The sequence below is a fragment of the Sphaerodactylus townsendi genome, linkage group LG08 (assembly GCF_021028975.2).
Source record: "Sphaerodactylus townsendi isolate TG3544 linkage group LG08, MPM_Stown_v2.3, whole genome shotgun sequence".
Lineage (NCBI taxonomy): Eukaryota > Metazoa > Chordata > Lepidosauria > Squamata > Sphaerodactylidae > Sphaerodactylus > Sphaerodactylus townsendi.
This window is the reverse complement of record NC_059432.1, coordinates 98,686,591-98,709,177: the sequence shown is the minus strand read 5'-3', so window position 1 is coordinate 98,709,177 and position 22,587 is coordinate 98,686,591. Positions and strand designations below refer to the sequence as shown.

The 22,587-nt window shown below is 43.5% G+C and overlaps 1 protein-coding gene across 1 annotated transcript in view; it reads right to left on the bottom strand.

Annotated features, from left to right (window-relative positions):
* FNDC3B (fibronectin type III domain containing 3B) overlaps positions 1 to 22,587 on the bottom strand; it is a 303,241-nt gene that overhangs the window by 13,451 nt on the left and 267,203 nt on the right. The window contains exons 19-20 of the mRNA XM_048506935.1: positions 13,464 to 13,630; positions 9,333 to 9,460 (exon numbers count right to left, since the gene is read on the bottom strand). Of these exons, the coding sequence (XP_048362892.1) occupies positions 9,333 to 9,460; positions 13,464 to 13,630 (295 nt within the window). The remainder of the gene's footprint in view (positions 1 to 9,332; positions 9,461 to 13,463; positions 13,631 to 22,587) is intronic.

The window sequence follows — 22,587 nt, the reverse complement described above, 5'->3', positions numbered from 1 at the left end:
CAGTCTTCTACTCTAGGGAGCTGTGGCTATGCCTAAACTCCTGGCGGCTTGACCGATGTTGATGTGTTTGGGGCTGTGTAGTGATGGGTGGAGGAAGGGGAAGGTGAGGATGGGGTATGAGTCTGAAATTGTGTGCATCGAGGAATGCTGCTGTAAATTTCGTTGTGCGTGCACAATGACAATAAAATGTTTATGCTTATGCTTATGTTTGATCTTCGCAGCCGCTCTGGTAAGGTTTATGTTCCAGGAGGGCTCTGAAGAAGAAACACAGAAATATCCCGAATAAATACAGAAACAGATTAGGTGGTTCCACGATTCAGCAGCATGGCATAGTGGTTAAGAGCAGCGGATGCTAATCTGAAGAACCATGTTTGATTCCACACCCTTCCACATGAGCGGTGGACTCTAATCTGGTGAACCCTTCTCCCCATATGGAGCCTGCTGGGTGACCTTGGGCTAGTCACAGTTCTCTCCTAACTCTCTCAGCCTCACCTACCTCACAAGGTGTCTGTTGTGGGGTTGGGGGGGGGGATGGTGATTGTAAGTTGCTTTGTATTGCTTTAAGGTAGAGAAAAACAGGGTATTTATTTATTTATTAATTATTCAGCTTTTATACCACCCTCCCCCGGAGGGCTCAGGGCGGTTTACAACAAAAAATAACAACATCAATAATAAAATAAACAAACACCGTACATTCTGTACTGGTGTACATTAAAACAGCGTTCCATCCTAAAATACAATCGAGTATAACATCCTAATGAAAGTTTCAGAGCAAAATATAGTACCCAACAACTAAACTCCTCTAAAAGAGAACAGTAGGGCCTCAGTTGTCAAAAAAGGGAAGGGGAGGGGAAGAGGGAGGGGGAGGGGGCTTCAGCAGCTGGCCCCAAAAACCCGGCGGAATAGCTCAGTCTTGCAGGCCCTGGGGGACTCGTTAAGGTCCCGCAGGGCCCGGACAGCTGGCGGAAGAGCATTCCACCAGACAGGGGCCAGGGCTGTAAAGGCCCGGGTATAAAAAACAACTCTTCTTGCAAGCGACATGGCTAAGAAAGGATATGAATAAAGATTACATCAGCCTTGGAGGAGATAAAATGGATTGCTGTCTTCAGACAGTAAGTGATAAGTTTGTCTCAGATAACATTTCCTTTGAAAACGTAGGACAGCCAGGAAAAAGTTGTTTCCTCCTGTTTGGTGGTACTTTCTATTTGCAGGATCCTCCGTAATCTTCCTCCTTCATTCTGAAGAAGAGCAGTCTGTTCTACCCTTCCATTCCTGCTCATTTTCTTCCATGGAACAACCAGACCAAAAGCTAACCTGCTTCAGCATAATGGCTTCTTGTCACCAAATGCTACCATTTCTGAAGCAGCTCAGTCCCTGAAGGGAAGAGGTGGGAAAACCTGAGAAGCGTGGTGACTGAGTGGTTTCCCACCCTGAAGAAACATAGAAGTTGCTGGGGGCGTTCATCTCTGATATGCAGCCAGTTTGGTGTACGTTAACTTTGAAGTGAGGAGATGTCTGTAGCATTCACTACCAATTAAGAGTAGGCGGATTTGCACAGTTTCAAGCCTTCCTTCCACTGTTGGCAAAGATGCAGAGTTTTTAAAAACTTTCTGCAAGTGAACCAAGAACTTCTATCGGAGAGGAGTTGCCTTATTCCTTCATCAACTTTTCTGCCTCATTACACAAAGCTGAAAAGGAGGAGGGAAAACAAGGATCTCGCTGTCATGAAGTGGCTGCGGGGGAATTATGTTGACGTACAAAACAAGCCACAGCCAACTGAATGAACTAGTAAGAACTTGAACCAAATAATATATCAAAATTTATTTGTAGTCAAAGAGACCTTAATTAAGAACTTAATATAACAAGTTCCCTGCAATGCGCTTGTTACAATTAAAGACGAAACCTACATCTCTACTATAACCTGTTACATCGTATTATATTCTTTATTAAGGTATCTTTAAAGTAGTTTCCCCTTCAGTTGTGTCCGACCCTGGGGTACCACTGCGAGCAGTGATTTCATAGGCAAGCCGTTTTTGTGGGGTAGTTTGCCATTGCTTTCCCCGGCTATTCTTCACCCCCTAGCTATGAGCTAGGTACACATTTACCAACCAAGGAATGGATGGATGGCTGAATTGGCCATGAGCCAGCTGCCAGGATATCTGACCCACAGGGGGCTCGAACTCCTGACCGTGTGAGTATCTTTTACTACAACTTAATTTTGACCAAGGTTATCATGGCTGTATTTGTAATTGGACGTTTCTGAAGATGGAATGTCACAGATATGGGCGAAACATTAGGAGCCAAAACTATCAAGACTATCAGTCTCTATATTAACTTGCTTTGCACAATAAGCATTTTACTTATGGGGTGCAGCACAGTGGAATGCGCGCACACACATACACACACACACACATTCACAGAGTGCCCATTTCTATTCCCTAAAACAACCCGTGCTTATCTGGTACGGCAATATGCATTATTCCACCTTAAAAGTCCTTATCTCATTGATCACGGCAAAGAGCTACTGAATGCATACGAACAAACACTGCCCAACAGCTGTGCTATCTAAAGAGAGCTGTTTGAAAAAGAATATCCAGAAAGAATAGTTAACGGAGCTCAGAGAGACATTGAAAAAAATAGGCACATGGTAGCAGATTAAAGCAGGGCGATCAATACAGACCATTCATACTAAAAAAAAGGTGTACACATGGCATGTGTGCTCAGTCCGAAGGCAGAAATCACACTCATAACAGCTGCCTGGGAAAGGGGACATTTATGTAACGAAAAGCAATGTAATTATCTCGCTCAAAGTTGGAATTGATGGAGATACGTTCATCCATAGCTGCTTCTGACTTTGAAAAGGTGGCAATAGAAAATACTCAAAAGAGGAAGAGTAGCAAAACACCTAGAAGAAGTCGAAGGGAAAACTTTTTTCTTTTTGCAGTTTGTTGATCTGCCCCAGATTTCCAAAACATCTCCTCCCATCTCTGACTTCGGCTCCCCTTTCCTATGACAACCACCACTTGTTATTCGTCTTTCTCCCTCTCCCCGCCAACCCCATCACACTCATCTCTCTCCCTTCCCCTCTTCAGAGATGGAGCTACCAGGGGGCAAGGATGGGGTGCGTTGTACTGGGTGAGTGCCAGGGGCGGAAAATCACCCCCCGTGGCGCCCTTCCACACTTACCTTGGTGAAACAGTGCAGGCTGGAGAAGCAGCCTGTTCCCTTCAGGCTGAAAATGGCCTGGTGTGAACTATACTTCCTAGGAGACCTTGCAAGCCCCGTTTTCAGCCTGAAGGGAACAGGCCGCTTCTCCAGCCTGCACTGACCACTAAGGTAAGTGTGTGTGGGGCTGGGCAGGGGGGCAGGGTGCCATGGGCGGCGGGGGGGGGGGGCAGAAAAGACAGAGTGTGCACCGGGTGCAGTATGGCCTAGCTACGCCTCTGCTCTCTGGAATCCTCTTTTGACACAATGGAGGGAAAAGGTTGCTCAGCACCACCTGTCGTGGTGTCATTGCATGCAGCATCTGAGGCACACAAGGTGAGGCAGCCATGGCAGACCCAGCAGCGGTTCCTCCCCTACTGCCATTGGCTCCCTTGCCCTCAACAGCTGTTGAGAAGAGGCAGAGCTGGCAGTCCAGTTCCGAGCAAGAGCGGATAGTTCGTTCGTTCGTTCGTTCGTTCATTCATTTATGGGGCGGGGCTTAACCTTCCATCCATTGTGGATCCGTTTGTAGATTCTGCTGCAAACCTGGGTGAGGGATCCCCATGGTTGTGGGAAAAATCTTCCTTCTCTCCACAGATTTAAGTATCCATTCTCAGGGACAGGTTGTGAACTAAATATACTGATATCAAACAAAAAGGTTTACTCGCATGAGCCTGGTCATAGAGTGGCACGGGCCACCCTATGAAAGCCAGCGTGATGGAGAGGTTAGACTTCAGACTGCAGTTTGGCAGACCCGGTTTCAAATCATGGGAGCCTTCTGGGTAATCTTGGGCCAGTCAGACATTGTGAGGGTAAAATGGAGACGGAGAAGGAGGAACAAAGCATGGAAAGACTAAGATATGGGGATGGCCAGGAGGAGGGAAATAGGAAATAGTGCAGGGAGGGGAATACAAGGGAAAATCCCACAGAAGTCCTTGTAGGTTCAGTACTAATCAGGTGTGAGCCTAGCCAGGTGACTGTCACAACACAAATGGTTCAAAGTTTCCCATATAAAGGTTGCTAAGGGGATTTGAAGATGGGTGGCAAATAAACGCAGGTTGGCTTTTTGTTTGGAAGGAGAACAAAAGGAGAATATCGTCCATGTGGGAAAAATGAGATACCTACCCCACAAGTCCTTGCGGGCCTGCTGCTTGTGATATTAATTCTCATTTTAGGTTCTATGTCCCTGTTAAACCAAGCTTACTAAATCAAGAGTAAATTCGAACTGACTCGTTATCGTGTGGCTCAATCTACAAATAGGCAAGTTAAAAAAAAAACAGAACCAAATAAACAAAAACAGGACGTCACCAAACCAGAAAAACTGTGTGCAGTTTGGCGAGAGACGCATGCTGCCTGCGCTACTCCCATTTATTACAAAGCAGTTTCACACTCCTTCAGGGTTCCTCGGGGCCTGCTCTGGGAGTTACTGCTAAGCAGGGTGGCTGCTCTGAGCAGCAGTCAGAAGTTCCCTTCACTTGATCGGGAGCACGTATTGAGCTGCCTCCGTTCGGCAGAGGCCTGTCTTCCTTCTGAACTCACTCATCCACCAGCCCTCTGACTCATTTTCCCAGTGACAACAACATTCTCAACTCCACAAAGATGCAAGCGATGCCCTTCCGTCAAAAATTAACCAGTGCCAACTGCAAAGACGGGGAAACGCTCCTCTGGTTAATACAGAGCGTGCTTGGGCTGCAAACAGATCTCCACAAACAACTGCAGATGGAGAAGGTGAGCCGACAGGTCTTCCGCGAATCATTTCTAAGCAGAGCCGTAACTGCGCAGTTTGTTACTCATCCTTTGTGCGCCATCCAGACGCCCTTCCATGAGGCTGTGCCTCTCGAGTGTGGGGATATTACATTCATCAACAGCAAAAGTGCTCCTGTTTGGTGCCGGAGAAATCGTGAGCTGGGATCATATCACATTTCTTCTCTGCTGACTAGGGGTCTGCAACCTGCGGCTCTCCAGATGTTCCTGGACTACAATGGCCATGGTGGCAGGGGCTGATGGGAATTGTAGTCCATGAACATCTGGAGAGCTGCAGGTTGCAGACCCCTGGACTAGGACAACCTTGTTCATTACTAGCCCAACAGATCAGTCCTAAGCCAAAATAAACCCTTCTAAATCAATTGAGATAGAGGGAAGGCGTTCAGTGGAGTTAGAAGGGAGTAATTTTGCTTATTTAGAAACGTATTTGGAAAATGCATGTTTCATTTGAAATGGTCATCCTGCAGAGAATATGGGCGTGACTCCGCTGGATGCCAGATTCGTAATGCCCAAGCAGGATGTGTTCCTCTCGGAACGCCGTTTAGCTATTTGCTGGAGTGAGAACGACACAGGCAGCACAAAGAAGAGAAGAAGAGTTTGGATTCATACTCCGCTGTTATCAACTGTCAGGAGACTCAAAGCAGCGTGAAAACTCCTTCCCTTCCTCTCTCCCCACAATAGACACCGTGTGTGCTAGGTGGGGCTGAGAGAGTTATGAGAGAACTGTGACTGGCCCAAGATCACCCAGCAGGCTTCATGTGTAGGAGTGGGGGGGGGGGGAAATCCAGTTCTCCAGATAGGAGTCCGCCGCTCATGTGGAGGAGCGGGAAGTCAAACCCAGTTCTTCAGATTAGAGTCCACTGCTCTTAACCACCATGCCACATCGGGGGTCAACAGCGGACTGGCAAAGCCTCAGAGGTTCAGCAGCAGACATTTTTGCTTGAAAATGTGCACACTTGAACCCATTCAGCATGATCAGTTATCCGTGGTCATCTGTGATATAAAACTTGTCATGGACAGCGGAAGAAAGGCATAAGCTTTTTTTCAGACCACAGAGGATGGTTAACGTCCCTGCGCTGTTCCGATAACAAAGTGCGGGGTTTTGTGCCTTGGAGCAACTGCTGAAAATAGTTCTGAGGGTTTTGAGCATGGATTGGCTTTAATGGAGAAAAGGGAGCAGTGGAAGGGCAAATTAGTTTTCTGGGCACCATCAAAAAAGTATAACGCCATTTAAATAAGTGGCTCGCCACATTTATAATACTTCCTCAACGCAGAAAGATGAGGCAATGTCTAGAGCAAGGGTAGGGAACCTGCGGCTCTCCAGATGTTCAGGAACTACAATTCCCATCAGCCCCTACCAGCATGGCCAATTGGCCATGCTGACAGAGGCTGATGGGAATTGTAGTTCCTGAACATCTGGAGAGCCGCAGGTTCCCTACCCCTGGTCTAGAGTGTTCAGCTAGTGGTCAGCTAAGGGTCTGAGACGGCCTGGTTTGAACCCCACACACAGTGAGTGACCTTGAACCAGCCACACACACACTTCTTCATGGAATTGTTGTTGAGAGGATAAAACAGAGGAGGGGCATGTAAGCTGCTTTGGGCAGGGGTCTAAATGAAGTCAATAAATAAAAATTATATCAGAATTTAAAAGGACATCAAAGCCAAGGAAATCAAGGACACAGAGCGTCGTTCTATTAAGGTAATTCCAGATGAGTGCACATAGCTATCTGAAGCAGCAAAATATAATAGGAGCCTGGTAGTACATTACATGTATTTCAGCACAGCCTTTCATCAGAACCGTAGCTTTTATGAGAAAATGCCCTTTTCGCACAACACAAATGAAATGTTTTTAGACAAGAAATAAAACGTTTCCTCCATGGAGTTCCACATGGATTTCCGCCCCAAAAGTTTTATTTGCATGCTGTTCCCCAGCAATTCTTCTGTGAAAATGTTTTAAAGCGTTTAAAATGTTTTCGCTTGCTGTGCAGAGCTCTTTAAGACGTTTTCCGTGTCTCTTGAACTTCCTTGCTGACACCATTTTCTGAGGTTATGACGACCATCTAACACTTTATTTTCGTCTGGTTTTTTTTTTTTAATTTTGGGGGTTCTTTCTTCGAAGCTAAATGACATGACCCCTACACAAATGAAGCACGAGGCCTCGAAGCATCAGATCCATGGAGTTTTTAAAAGCAACGGATTACAAAATGGTAGCCAGGGGTGAGGGCAGAGAAACCGGGGGGGGGGGGGGGGGGTGTGGCAAAACCTCTTCAGCTTATTGTGCAGAAATGGCCAGTGTATGGCTTTTCAGTTTTCATGGGAAAAAAGCAATTCATGGGGAGCCATGGACTATAAATAGTTGGAACAGTTAGAAACACCTGTTTTTTCCTCTGTATCAGAGGTCAGGAACACCCTTTAAAATTTATTGGCAACAGTTTCAGAAGAGACAAAAAGGAAGTACTTCTTCATACAGCACGTAATTCGCTAACAGAATCAAAAATTGTAGATGACATAGCAGATTCAGATCAGACAAAAAGAGGAAGTACCTCTTAATCATACAAAACATAATTCACTAATGGAGCCCAAAATTGTGAGCGGCCGCAGTTGGCTTAGCTGTCTCGTCAAAGGATCGCACGCTCTCCCCTGGCATGGCCATGGCAGATTACAAAGGGCCATTAAGCCAAGCCAGGGCAACAGGACTTCTATTTCAGAGGTCAGCAAAATAGCAGTTTGCACTTTCATGTCTCTTTGAGTTCTTGGTTTCCAAAGCAATGTGCAAGGGCTTAAAGTTATCCAAGGGATTTATCCACCTGCAGCCATACCATCATCAGTGTTTCAAATGGGTGAGAGCGCCAGCAGTTAGTACCAATGGAAGGCAATCATGCCAGAAGCAATTACAATTAGAATCAGATGCGATTGCTCTGGGGAAAAACGTACCCCGTGATGCTTCAGGACTGCTTGGAAATGGAGAATCCATAACTGAGAAAGAAAACTGGGGTGGGGGGGGATACTATGGAGAGTGCCCAATCCTACAGGCACATCTCCTACATGTGACTATTCTATGAGATGAAATATTTAGTGGAATTCTGGATTCGGCACCTTCTGGCATATTTTCGTTGACAGAAGCCATCACGATACCAATCATTGTCTTCATAGGATCCATGATGAATGAAAGAGGATGTCTTATTCACATTTTTATTTACATCTGATATCCCCTCTGAATGTGTGGGTAACATACTTAGTTTTCCTATTTCCATTTTACCCCTGAAACCACGGATAAAATGCACATGATTCTGAGAGTTATATTAAGCTAATGTCACCCAGTAGTTTGAACAGACCAATTATCCTGACCTATTATCCTTCCGTCTCTGATTTGCCCTTTCGAGGCAAAGTGGCTGTGAGAGCAGCAGCAAACCAACACTAGGTCTTCTTGGATAACTCATGTGCTCCGGACCCTTTTCATTCTGGTTACAGCCCATGCCATGAGACAGACAAGAAGTCAAGAGTTTGGATTGATGCTCCGTCTTCCTCTCCTGCAAGGAGTCTCAAAACAGCTTACGAACTCCTTCCGTTCTCATATTTATTAAGGACTATATTCTAATGCGGAAGCATTCAACTTTCTCAACCACTGCACCTCAACTGACCGAACTACCATCAATATGTGAAACAGAGTATCATTGAGAATTAAGAATACCATTATATCAAGTTAAAACAAAATAGAAGAAGAAAGAATTAGGCAATGTATGTTTCACAATAATTGTGTTATTAGATAACGAAGTTTTATAGAAAAGATAGATTAATGTAATTTTAAAAATTGTACATTTGATAGTAAGTTCCATACAAATTGTATGAATATGGAAGTCTATGTTTTATGCCTATGTTTGTTTTGTGTCGTGAATAAAATGTTTAAAACTTAAATAAAGTCTCAGGCAGAGGTTTTTCCCACTGGACTGAATCTGGAAACTTCTGCATGGGAAGCATGTGCTCTACCCCTAAGTCCGTGGTGGCGAACCTTTGGCACTCCAGATGTTATGGACTACAATTCCCATCAGCCCCGGCCAGCTAGGCCAATTGGCCATGCTGGCAGGGGCTGATGAAGGAAACAACAGTCCCTCTGGTGCCAAAGGTCGCCACCCTACCTAAATCATGAATGACCATCACAAGCAAGCTTTATTTATGAATTTGTGGCAGAGTTCGGTCATCTTTGAAGAGTTATACATCTGTATTTTCAAATATGAGGTTTTTTTAAAAACAGAGCACAATAATTAAAAGGTGGCAATAGCAAGGCAGAATGCAGACACTTTTGTAATAGACAAGATGTGCAAAATGTGGTCATATTAACTTGGCAAAAATAGTACTCCTCCTACCTGTTTGTACTCTGATTCTCTGGCAACCAGAGCTTGCAGAACGTATCTGACGGGATCTCCCTTCATGGGGGGTACTGTTTCCCATGCAATTTCACAGGCATTCCCTTCCATCTGTCTCACTCGAGGTGCTGCAATGAACAATCCCACATTTTAGTCAACTTATACCCGTGGCGGCGAACCTTTGGCACTACAGATGTTCATGGACTACAATTCCCATGCTGGCAGGGGCTGATGGGAATTGTAGTCCATGAACATCTTATGTTATGTTGCAATGTCATTTTTCTGTTCTTTATGTGCAGAACATAATAGACAACGAATCCAGTTTTTCCAGAACTACCATAAATGAATGCAAAATCTTGAACTACAATGAGCATACCTTTTAAAATATGTGTTACTGTACCCTTCGTGGCTTAGCTACAAATATATAAATTATACATCTGATGCGTAAAAAGAGCAAGTGGCAGAATTTAAATATTGGAAGGAAGTGAAGGATAGAATTTTAACAGGAGACAAGTACTATAAAACTGACTTTTATAAGAAGAAATGCCTCTCATGTCAGTTTCTCTCTAAAAAGACCCTTGGAAAAAGTGTACACATAGAGGACATCTCTATATGGATCTGAAATATGAATGTAAAATATAAGGAAAAATTGATGGATTTGAAGCATAGAATTGCAGAAAAATGGGCAAAGGCTGGATAGTCAGGAAAACTAATGCAAAGATACTGGAGAACTATGTGGATGGCAAGAACTGATATAAAGTATAAAACTATGGATTGTATGTAAAGTGGAACCTCGGTTTTCGTTGGTAATCCATCCGAAAAGAATTGATGAAAACCAAAACAGATGAAAACTGAGGCAAACTTTTCCATAGGAATCAATGTAAATCCAATTAATCCGTTCTAGGCACTCCAAAAAACATACCAAAAACACATTTTTTGGTCAATAAACAGTGTTTAATGCTGAAAACAGTAACAAACAATAACACTAGGACCAACTTCAGAGCTAGTGGACCAATGTCACACCAGAAAGCTGTCCAAAGAGGTCTGTTTCTGACGCCTCTTTAAGATTTGTCTGAAATGGGGCAAGACATTGTCATTAAACAAGTTGCAGACGCGGCCTGCAACAGCTTTGTCCGGGTGATTTTTCTCCACAAACCCCTGCACCTTACTACAAATCAATGAAAACCGAGGCAAATTTTTCAATGAAAAAATCGATGAAAACCGAAAAGGATGAAAACTGAAGGCAATGAAAACCAAGGGACACATTCTAAGAAATGGGGGATGAATTCAAGGTGCTGCTGTAGGAAGAAAGGCAAAAGTATAGCTGGAACAAGAAACATGGAAATACGTATGGGTTTGCAAAGTGCTGCATTTATGGCAACCAAGTAGGGTTTTCAAGGTAAGAGACTAACAGAGTTGGTCCAGGGATTAATTCACACATAGGCCCCTTCTGAACACGCAAAATAATGCATTTTCAAACCACTTTCACAACTGTTTGCAAGTGGATTTTGCTATTCCGCACAGCTTTAAAGAGCACTGAAAGCAGTTTGAAAGTGCATTATTCTGCTTGTGCGGAATGAGCCATAGAGTTTTTAATTTACAACATTTGAGTCCATTGGCAGACCAACAGAATTTCCAGGAGACAGGCTTTCAAGAAACAAAGCTGCTTTAAGCAGATACAAAAGCTTATATCCTGGAGATCTTGTTGATGTGCAAGGTGCCAATGGACTCAAATCTTGCTCTCCAACTGCAGAGCAATACCCACCCAAAAACTTTTTACCTTACAGGAATTAAAGTTTACAAAATTAGCCAAAAAATAAAAATAAAAATCCATCCTTGAGACATCATTCATCGTTTCATTGTAAACCACCAAGCCGCAAAAGTAAATGTATATTGAAGATAAAGGGCACAGAGGGAGAGAGAGAAAGAGAAAAAAAAGCTATGTTGCACAAAAAGATCAAGAGAACTTGATCTGAGGTAACAGAATAAGTAGATATTCATAGTGATGGCATAGAAAAAATGAGATAAAGGAGTGCTAAATGAAAGCGCTGTTCCCCGAATCAGATGCATTAATTTGCTGCTTCCATAAAAAATAAAAAAGTATCAGTCATAGTTCTTCTACCAATCCCAAAAGCCATGGGGCCACCATAGTTTTATGAGGGGTATTACAATACCACTTAAAAAGGTACTCAGGTGCTTGAAAAGGCTAGACCGCTTTGAGAGCCACCACTGTCTCCAATCGTTCCTAACAGCCAGCCAGGCGAGGCATTCTTGTTTCCTACACAGAGGAAAGAAAGTACACTCTCCTTTTGTATAGGGGGAAAAGGAAAAAAAAACCAGGAGAGCATCGCTGATGAAGAGATCACCTGCAGCGAAGGCAGGGAACGAGTTCCCCGTGAACGTTGCCGCTGTTTAGATTTCCCCAACTGGCCTCTTGTTATTTCTACGGCATTAGATGCTGAGAGCTTTTCTTGCTGACTGCCAGACGTCTGATTGCCGCTAGCAACCTGCCACCCCTTATTTTGGGCTCCTGATTGCCTCTCTTCTAAAGCATCAGCCTACTATTTCCCTCTCTCCCCAGCCTGTTGGTTTTCCTGGGTGTGTGTGGGTGTATGTGTGAGTGTAAGAGCTATTCATTTTCACAGCCTTTGAACCAAAGTATTTAAAATAACCTTCTAAAACATTCTAAAATGTGGCGTAACGGTTAAGGGCAGGTGCATTCTAATCTGCAGGAACCGGGTTTGATTGCCCGCTCTGCCGCCTGAGCTGTGGAGGCTTATCTGGGGAATTCAGATTAGCCTGTGCACTCCCACACATGCCAGCTGGGTGACCTTGGGAAAGTCACAGCTTCTCAGAGCTCTCTCAGCCCCACCCACCTCACAGGGTGTTTGTTGTGAGGGGGGAAGGGCAAGGAGATTGTAAGCCCTTTTGAGTCTCTTACAGGAGACAAAGGGGTGGGGGGTATAAATCCAAACTCCTCCTCTTCTTCTTCTTCTAAAAATGCAGTGTTCAATCAGTAATGTCATCAGCTGCTGCTACAATCAAGCCCTTTCCTCTCCCTCCCTCTTTTCTATATCAAAAGGCAGTCTCCCACCTGTAAATTCTCTAACGCTTTTTAGGACAAGCACCCAGACTACAGCACAAAACATACTACAAATGAAATCACACTTAGTACGTAGATGAATACAATGTTGTTCTGCTCATCCTATCCATGAAAGTTTATCTGGCCCATCACCATAAGCTTACCTGACGTGTACAAGAAACATCCATGATAATTTTACAAGTCTAAAGGATTAGTGGTTAAGGTGTTGGGCTAGGATCTGGGAAAACCAAGTTCAAATCCTCACTCTGGCCCCTGCCGCACATGAAGAATAACACACTTTCAATCTACTTTCAATGCACTTTGCAGCTGGATTTTACTGTGCGGAATAGCAAAATCCACTTGCAAACAATTGTGAAAGTGGATTGAAAGTGCATTATTCTGCATGTGTGGAAGGGGACTCTGTCATGGGAACTTGCCGGGTGACCTTGGGTCAGTCAAACACTTCTCAGCCGTGACCCTGGCTAGTACTTGGATGGGAGACCTCCAAGGAATACCAGAGGCATGATGCAGAGGCAGGCAAACAACCTAGGACACACACACACCATTTTTGTTGTCTCCCTCATTTTGCTGCAGACCAGGTGCTCAGGAGGAGGAGGAGGAGCAGCAGCAGCAGCAGCAGCAGCAGCAGCAGCAGCAGCAGCAGACCATTGCTTTCACATCCTGCATGTAAGCCCCCAAAGGCACCTGGTGGGCCACTGCGAGTAGCAGAGTGCTGGACTAGATGGGCTCTGGTCTGATCCAGCAGGCTTTTTCTTATGTTCAGACTTCCAATGTCCCCCTAGTGCAGTTCTGGGGGCACAAGTTGTCCCCTACCAGGAGCAGAATTTTGTGTTGCAACAATAAAGGTAAGACCAGATCAGCAGGTGGAGAAAGAAGACTGGACAGGTGAAGGACTGGGTGGGTGGGAAAGAGGAAGCAAGAGACAAAACAAATGCAGAAGAGGGGGAGAAGTATGGATGAGATGGCAACAAGTTCTCACAGGCCTTCCGTCATCTCCACCCCCAAGCCAAGAGATGCATCTTATTTACCTTTGATGACAGGTGGGATAGATTTGGTTGTGGTGAAGGTGAACACTTCTGAGAAGGGTCCTTCCCCAGCATCATTTACAGCTTGTATTCTAAATGCATAGCAGGTGAATTCCATCAGCCGCTGTACCTTGTAAGTGTGACTTGGTCCCCTATAGATGGGAATAAACCTAAACACACATAAAAAAAGAGAAAGCCATTAATACTACTATTTGTGTGTCTGCTGCTGCTCTGAAAAAACCCTTAACGGCAGCAAGTTTATCTCGGCAGCCCTGAAAGTATTCGACACGAAAGTGGTTCAACATCTAATGGATAGGGTTCCCATATGGATCCACGCATGGAAATCTATGGCTCATTCTGCACATGCAGAATAATGCACTTTCAAACTGCTTTCAATGCTCTTTGAAGCTGTGCGGAATAGCAAAATCCACTTGCAAACAGTTGTGAAAGTGGTTTGAAAACGCATTATTTTGCGTGTGCGGAAGGGGCCTAAGCTTGAACAGTTGTGGCCAAGCTTCCTATATAAAATCTTTGGAGTTCCACACTGTGTCCCCTATGCAGTCCTTTGCCTTGAGGCAGGATAGCACCTTCTGGAAAACAGGACGTGGGTCGCCACTTTCACATTTTGGGTGCGCCTCTGTTTCCATTCCGACTCCCACAGCTTGGTCCAACTAGTGATGCATAAACTCCAGACTTTCGACTGGCGGCTACTAATCGAGGCTCAGATCTCCTTATTGGGCCTTGCCTGGGCCTCCTTGATTATGCTCACTGCCAATGAGGTTTATCTTCAACTAAAAAACAAATTATTTGAGCAGGAACATCAATATCTTTTGAACAAGGCACAGAGTTCCTGTTCACCCTTGTACTTTGGGATTATTCCCCAATAGCTCAATGTTGCCCATTATCTAAACCAGCGGTCTGCAACCTGCGGCTCTCCAGATGCTCATGGACTACAATGGTGACACTGTAGACAGAGGGCAGATGTATAGAAGAATTGTGCCCAAACTGATTCTAATGCTTGTGGATCGACTTAAGTCGAGTGTGTGGGAAAGCCCCTCGTCTTTGTCTGTTTAGTTTAACTTGGGCTAAGAACATCTAACAAATTTATATCTAAGAGGGAAATGTATCTTCTATAACATTCACGTGTAACCCCTTCATGTTCTATTAAACACACCATCTGGAAAAATTAATCCGTGCGTCATCAACCGAATCAAAAGTTTTATCACACTCTTGGTGTTTGGAAATAGCATATTAGCATTTCTGAGATTCAATGCTTTATGGACTGGAGTGGCTCTGTAGACCATTTTACTTAAAAACGACAACTCAACCAAAAAGTTGCACAGGCAATTCAGAGTGCGCTACAAGTCATTTGATTGCTTCACCTCGGCATCGGATAATTTTTCAGTACATGCTGTGCATGAACTTGGATCTGGCAATCGGATGACCACTTCGCTGGCTGGCCATGCAGTACTTTGAATTTATTCTGCTATTAATTAGCAACTGCGGGAACATAAAGCCCTGCAGGAGTTGAATAATAACATTTCTCAGAATAAATCCAGATTTACTCCTTTATATTCCAGTACAAGGTTTTCCAGGATTGGGATCATACATGCACAATTCATCAGCCTGAGTTGTCCACATCTGACACGATCTCTGTCATGAATGCTGTGATAGGCACTGACTTCCGGAACAGAAGAAGTGTATGTTGGATGAAGTATGGATGTAATGCTGACTCCCTGTTAACCATGGTTCAAAAACTGAAAGGCAGGCTTGAGAACATACCCCCCCCCCCCCGTTAATTTCTCTTTTCCCTCACCAGTCTTAACCATTGTTTAGCATGGCACTTACAATGATTCTAACCATGGTTACCACTAATTAGTTTTCCTTTTAATCCGGGGTTTCAAATCCACTCTAAATCCTGGCTGAGGTGATATGCAAATGTAAATCTACGCAGAATGGAGGAAAGTGACCATTCATGCTGGAGAAGAAACAAACATTCTTGAGGTTAATGTATTGTCCACCCAGACACAGGATTTGAGTTCACCAATACTGCTGCTGCTGCTGGGAGGAAATGCAAATGTGACTACAAATGTAAATGGACTGATAACCCCACCTGCAATACAATACACTCAACCGCACCTTTGCATAGCAAGTTCCACCCAAACACTTACTGATTGGTTCCCCACCCTGGGACATGGACAATATATACCCCACTAAACATTTCCTTCTCACTAGACACAGTGTGTAACAGACTTCTCTCTGTGATACACCTCTGAAAATGCCAGCCACAGATGCAGGCGAAATGTTAGGAACAAGATCTACCAGAACATCGGCCACACAGCCCAGAAAACCCACCACAACCATTCTTGAGGTTAAATTCCAATTTGCAAACTGTGATTTGCAGAGGCAGTCTTGTATCTGTTCTGGCCTTAGTTTCAAGGATAGTCATTATATACAAACATACTTTTCAAAAAACCCAACCAATCAACTTTCTTAATATGTCATTTTAAGCAGGACAACATAAAGAGATCCTGAGAAAATCATTATTTTTTCCAAACTAGGGCTCATTCCGCACAAGCAGAATAATGCACTTTCAAACTGCTTTCAGTGCTCTTTGAAGCTGTGCGGAATGGCAAACAGTTGTGAAAGTGGTTTGAAAACGCATTATTTTGCGTGTGTCGAAGGGGCCTAGGTTATAAAGGCACTTTTGTATCCTGACCTAAGCTTTTGTTCTGTTGGTGTAAAATGACATGTCAGCTATATGATGCTACATCAGGCATCTTGTATTGGAGTGAAAATCGGTAAGTAGTCGTGCTATTCAATATAGAAAACTGATTCCTGATGTTGAATGTTACTTACACATCTCAACATACTTGATGTGATCAGAACCATTTCATCTTGTCCATCAGTTTTCCACAGCGATTTCATGTATTCAGCTCCAATGAGCAACCACATTTATGGCAATGTGTGTGCCATTACTTTGACCTTTACCCATCATACCTTGTAGGTGAGCCTGCTGGAGTATCAGGCTAGCCCAGGGGTAGGGAACCTGCGGCTCTCCAGATGTTCAGGAACTACAATTCCCATCAGCCCCTGCCAGCATGGCCAATGGGAATTGTAGTTCCTGAACATCTGGAGAGCCGCAGGTTCCCTACCCCTGGGCTAGCCACTGTAGGAGCCTGAAAGCTGGATTAGATAAGTTTTGTTCTGTTCCAGCAAATCAATTCTTGCTACTTCTCAAACTGACCTCAGTCTGATTCTTTCGGTGATATTTCTTCAGCGAGTGCTCTGTAACACTTAACAAGGCTCTAAAAGACGGCTGAATTAACGTGGCACAATTAACGTGGTTGAAAACAGCTGCCCATTCTGATCCCTACTATTCTCCCACAGGCTGTGACCCTCACTCAAAGATCCTTTCGTCAAATATGTCAGCCAATGAAGAGGAAATGAGTAGCACAGGCAATACAAAGAAAGTGACAGTGATACTTTCTCAGGCTGTGATTTGCTACCACGGTATAACCCTAAGGAAATCTGCAGGCTCAGTGGAAGACAGTGAAGCTCTGAGGTTCAGTCAGATTTAACAATATAGCCTAAACAAATCTTAATTATGCCCATAAAATCTATCACACAATTCAAGCAACACCCGAAGTTTCATATTTATTACAATTGTTTTGAACTTCAAAACATGGCCGATAGCTTGGTAAATGGATACAATCTGATTACCATCTGAAATAGGCACTTTGTATTCCTCAATAATTTCTCTTGGTCATATTTAAGTGTAGGAGGGCTAACTGCTGCCCAGGCAAGGAAGATAATCTTAATTTATTTATCTGTCAAGACAGTGAGCCTTGGAGGTAAAAGGCAGGTAGCTGCCTACCAAGCTGTTTGCAAATATCATTCTCATCCTCAAATACACAGAATTTCTTGAGTTTAACAAATATGATAAAGGCACAAGATATGGTTTGAAAAAGTATCTTGTACAGGAGACAGCAGTGAACTCTAAGGGGTGGGAGATGGAAGCAGACAATTGAACTATTGTTACTGTGTAAATAAACTACTACTTATTTGTGGGTCACCACCGACTTTGAGGAAACTGTAATGCTTAACAACCTAATTCTGCCAACCGTAGTGATTGAAGCTCTGTAAAATATCCCAAAAGATGGACTGCAAGCTAATAGGAATGTTACACCTAACAGCAAAGTTGTCAAACAGCACCTAGTTGACTACTCGGGGACTTGTTTAAAAGCTGATGAAGGACACTTCACTACACACCCCGAGTAGTCCAGTAGCACCTTATGGGCCAACAAGATTTTTGAGGTAGAAGTTTTCATGAATCAAAGCTCCCTTTTGTCAGAAGATGGGGATGCTGAGTTGGAGGAGACTACGAGGGCCATCAAGTCCAACCGTCTGCCATGCAGGAATACACAATCAAAGCACTCTTGACAGATGGCCATCCAGCTTTTATGTTTAAGCTATTCCACTGTCGAAAAGTCCTTTCCGTAAAGAGGTTTTTCCTCATGTTTAGGTGGAATCTTTTTTCCTGTTCCTCGAACCCATTACTCCTTGTCCTAGCCTCTGGAGCTGCAGAAAACAAGCTTGCTCCCTCTTCAACGGGACATCCCTTCAAATATTCAAACATGGCTATCATGCCACCCCTTAACCTTCTCTTCTCCAGACTAAACATAGCTAGCTCCCGAAGCTGCTCCTCATATGACATGGAATCCAGACCTTTACCATTTTTGGTCACCCTCCTCTGGACCCGTTCCAGCTTGTCAATATCCTTTTTGAATTATGGTGCCCAAACCTTTCCGGTGAGCTCTGACGAATTCAGTATAGAATGGCACTATTACGCCTCTCAGTCTAGACACTACACTCCTATTGATACAGTCCAGAATCGTGTTGGCTTTCTTGGCTGCTGCATTACACTGCAGTAGGCAAGGTACGCTACTAAAAGAAGAAGAGATCACAAAGCAAATGAAAAGAACTTCATACCAAAAATCACTCAGCTTTGCAGTGGCCTCGTCATCATGTTAACTGTTTTAAACAAGCTTGCTCCCTCACTTTTCTAACGTCAGTGAGAACAATACATTATTTACCCACAGAACATGGTGTTCCTAAAAAGAATGCCAAGAAGATAACAGGGGTGCAATTTTGTCATCAATATATTTTTATTCTCAGCCACGATTTTCCGAGAAATGGCTTTCATACCACCACACTGAGTCTCCATCATTTTAAGATGTTCCAATGAAATGGGGAAACACAAAGTGAGTTTTAAACCTCACATGCTTGTCTTTTGCGCACTCAGTTTTTCAACTTTTATTAAGGGGAATGTTCCCCTTTTTATTGGATAAAGACTTTTCTCTTCCCAATTCTTCTGTTTTCAAAGAAGAAATCCTGTATGTGAAGCATTAAAGAACATCAATAATCGACTGGTTGTTGTGGGTTTTCCAGGCTGTGCAGCTATGGTTTGGTAGATCCTGTTATGGCCAACATCTTTAGAGGTGTATCACAGAGAGAAGTCTCTCTGTGATACACCTCTGAAGATACCACCACAGATGCAAGTGAAATGTTGGGAACAAGATCTACCGGACCATGGCCGCACAGCCTGGAAAACCCACAACAACCAGTTGAATCCAACAGTGAAAGCCTTCAACAATAATACATCAATAATCGAGTTCAGTGACACCTTAAAGACAAACCAGATTGCCTAGGTATAGAGCTTTTGAGACACAAAACTCCCTTTATCAGATACCAGTGATCTTTGAGAAGCTTATACTCTGAAAATTTTGTAGGTCTTTAAGATGCTACTGGATTTCAATCTTGCTCTTCTACTGCAAACCAGAACGGCTACCCACTTGAAGCATTAAAGAAGTATGAAATGACAGGCAAAGTACAGGAGTGTAAATAAAAAGAGAACGAGGCATAGGTGATCACAGTCCAAATACAACCATTAGTTTCATTATTTATGGAAGAAATAAAAGGGAGCAACGAAAGGAGAAATCATTAGTGTATTAATGTGCAGGTCTGCTGACCAGAGACTGTTTTCTCCACAGTGCGAGCAATTTGCCATCTGAAATCAAGAGTCGCAGCAGCTGCCAATAACCAAATAAGAGGTATTATCACTGCGGGAAAAGGGTTGCTTTTTTGACAATAAACGCCCGAATCTCATTCCAAAAAAACAAAAAAAACCCAACCACCCCATTCTGTTTATTGAATAACTCAGTTCCGGCCCCATTTATGGCTTTTACTAATCCTCACACGGTGGCAACAGCAGACCAAGAGCTTCAAAACAAGAGCAGATAATTTGGCTTCTGAGTTGAAGAACACGGCGTTCCGAACAAGCCAGGGGGATAAACTGGGTTGAATCAAAGGGTAATGTAAATGGGCAAACCCCTTGACCTATTGAAGGGCCATAATTTCTTTAGCAGCAGTATGTCCACAATGCAGCCTATATGTCTTAAAGCCAAAATATTAAAATCTTGCTTTGTTTTCCTGACAAAGGACCACATTTTCTTTATTATGGCAACAAAGAAATTCTGCCCTTACATGAATGAAATCAGACATTTTGCATTTTAGCTCAATGCAACAGGAGATTATCTCTCTGTGTGTGTGTGTATCTCTCTCTCTCTGGCCCACTCCACATGGGCCAACAAACTCAGGTTTAGAATGGAAAAAAAATTTTTTGGGGGGGGCACTTCGCACAGATCCCACCCCTATAGGGAGTCTGCCCCATGTTATTTCCCCCAAACCGGGTTTGGTTTTTTTTTTTGAGAATTGCATTGAAAAATTCCGGATTGCAGCTGCTTGCGAGCGAACAGCAAGCAGGAGGAGCTTCATTAACCACCATTTTCCTTTTTTAATTTTTTTTTGTGGCTTACGTCTGCATAGCCACACAGATGGTGAGACGTCAGAATGGCTGTGGGGGTTCATTTGTGTATTCCTGCATAGCTACGCATCAGTAGGAGATTATTTTTTTTAAAAAAAACACGCTCCGTGTGAAAGTACAAGAGCAACCTGCATTGTTTCCGTGGGCTCCAATCGCAGCCTGCACAAATGCATGTGAACACAAAAGCAGGAAAACCAGTTACTTTATCCCAACTGTAACCCACTATACATTTGTGTGCAGAGTTGACCTCTCTCTCTCTCTCACACACACAAAACCACTGCTTGCATAAAGAGATTTTTTTTTGTTTCTTTATGTACGAGCAATGTTAGTCAGATAACACACAAGACACAAATCCCGATTAGTCTCCACTATTAAGGATATGTCCAGAGCAAGAGAGAAAAGGAAAGAAAAGGCACATGTAGATAGCACGCAGTGGAACCTACTCACCAGGGACTAGATAATTCTTTAATGCTTTTGGTGACTAGGGTATCAACTTACTTTTTGTGCCTTACGCTTTGTGTATTTGTTTCTTCGCGAGTTTGTGTATTTCAGAACTGATATTACAACAAGCATGTGGCTTAGTTTTAATTGTCAATTTCCTTTCCTTATGTGCTAGCCAAAATTTTTAAACGACTGTACGCAGGTTATTTTGAATGAATAAGTCAATATGCCTATTTTTATATACTTTTAAGTACACATACATTTCTGCAGCTCTCCAAGTTGAATGCAAGCCAAATGCTGCTGTTAAAATGGGTGTTAATCTTGATTCAATTAGGAGTGAAAATCGTTTCCAAATTGGGCTCTTTGAAACTTGCGGGAACTGGAGAACAACGAACGTACTCTGCCTCAATTGGTTAGATAAGACAACATGACCAAAATCTTATTCATAGAATGGGATATTTTGCATAAGGAGGTTGTAAAGGATAGTGTGGTGGTTAAGAGTGGCAGACTCTAATCTGGAGAACCGGGTTTGATTCCCCACTCCCCCAGATGAAGACTGCTGGGTGACCCTGGGCCAGTCACAGTTCTCTTTTAACTCTCAGCCCAATTTACCTCACAAGGTGTCTCTTATAGGGAGGGGAAGGGAAGTCGCTTTAGGATGCCTCAAAGGTAGAGAAAAGCAGGGTATTATCACTAGTCATGCTGAACATAACTCCCAACAATAGCTGGGAAAAACTGTTTCATGGTGGAAGGAGCAGAGAATCAGGAGCGTCTGATATGGTGGCCTTTCTAAGTTACCACCGAACATAAGAGAACATAAGAACAAGCCAGCTGGATCAGACCAGAGTCCATCTAGTCCAGCTCTCTGCTACTCGCAGTGGCCCACCAGGTGCCATTGGGAGCTCACAAGCAGGATGTGAAAGCAATGGCCTTCTGCGGTTGTTGCTCCCGAGCACCTGGTCTGTTAAGGCATTTGCAATCTCAGATCAAAGAGGATCAAGATTGGTAGCCATAAATCGACTTCTCCTCCATAAATCTGTCCAAGCCCCTTTTAAAACTATCTAGGTTAGTGGCCATCACCACCTTCTGTGGCAGCATATTCCAAACACCAATCACATGTTGCGTGAAGAAGTGTTTCCTTTTATTAGTCCTAATTCTTCCCCCCAGCATTTTCAATGTATGCCCCCTGGTTCTAGTATTGTGAGATAATTTTATAGACTTCAATCATAAATGTATGCACTATCAAGTGTCAAAAACTGACCAGGGAAAATTTTTTTAGGGATTCTTCACCTCATGAGGGACATTGCTTTGTTAACATTGCATGCCTTCTAGGGCTAAAACCCTACCCAGGCATGGATCAGCCGCAGCTTCCAGCGGAGATCTGTTGTTGTTATGTTTTCTTATTTTTAATTAAACATGAGGCTCAGCAACGGCTGCCTATCTTCCAAAGCCAATCAGCATCCTCCTTCCTGCCCGATATATTTTAAACTGTGCAAAACCCTGCCGGAGAAAAAAAACACCAACATGAACAGGAGGTGCCAACAGGTATTACCTTACAAAACAAGACCAGCACATCGTATGTTGACGGACAGAGCTCAAACACCACCGAGACATTTTTTTTTTCTGTGAATGCAACACACATCTGGATGGATGAGGCTGGGTCTTCTGAGGTCAAACACGACCAAGCACAAAAGAATTGCTGCAACTTTTCCTTCCTTCCTCAAATCATATTTGACTCCACTTAAGGAATAGTTTGCAAGTCACATGATGTCGATCTGCTTCTTTATTTTTATTTTAAAT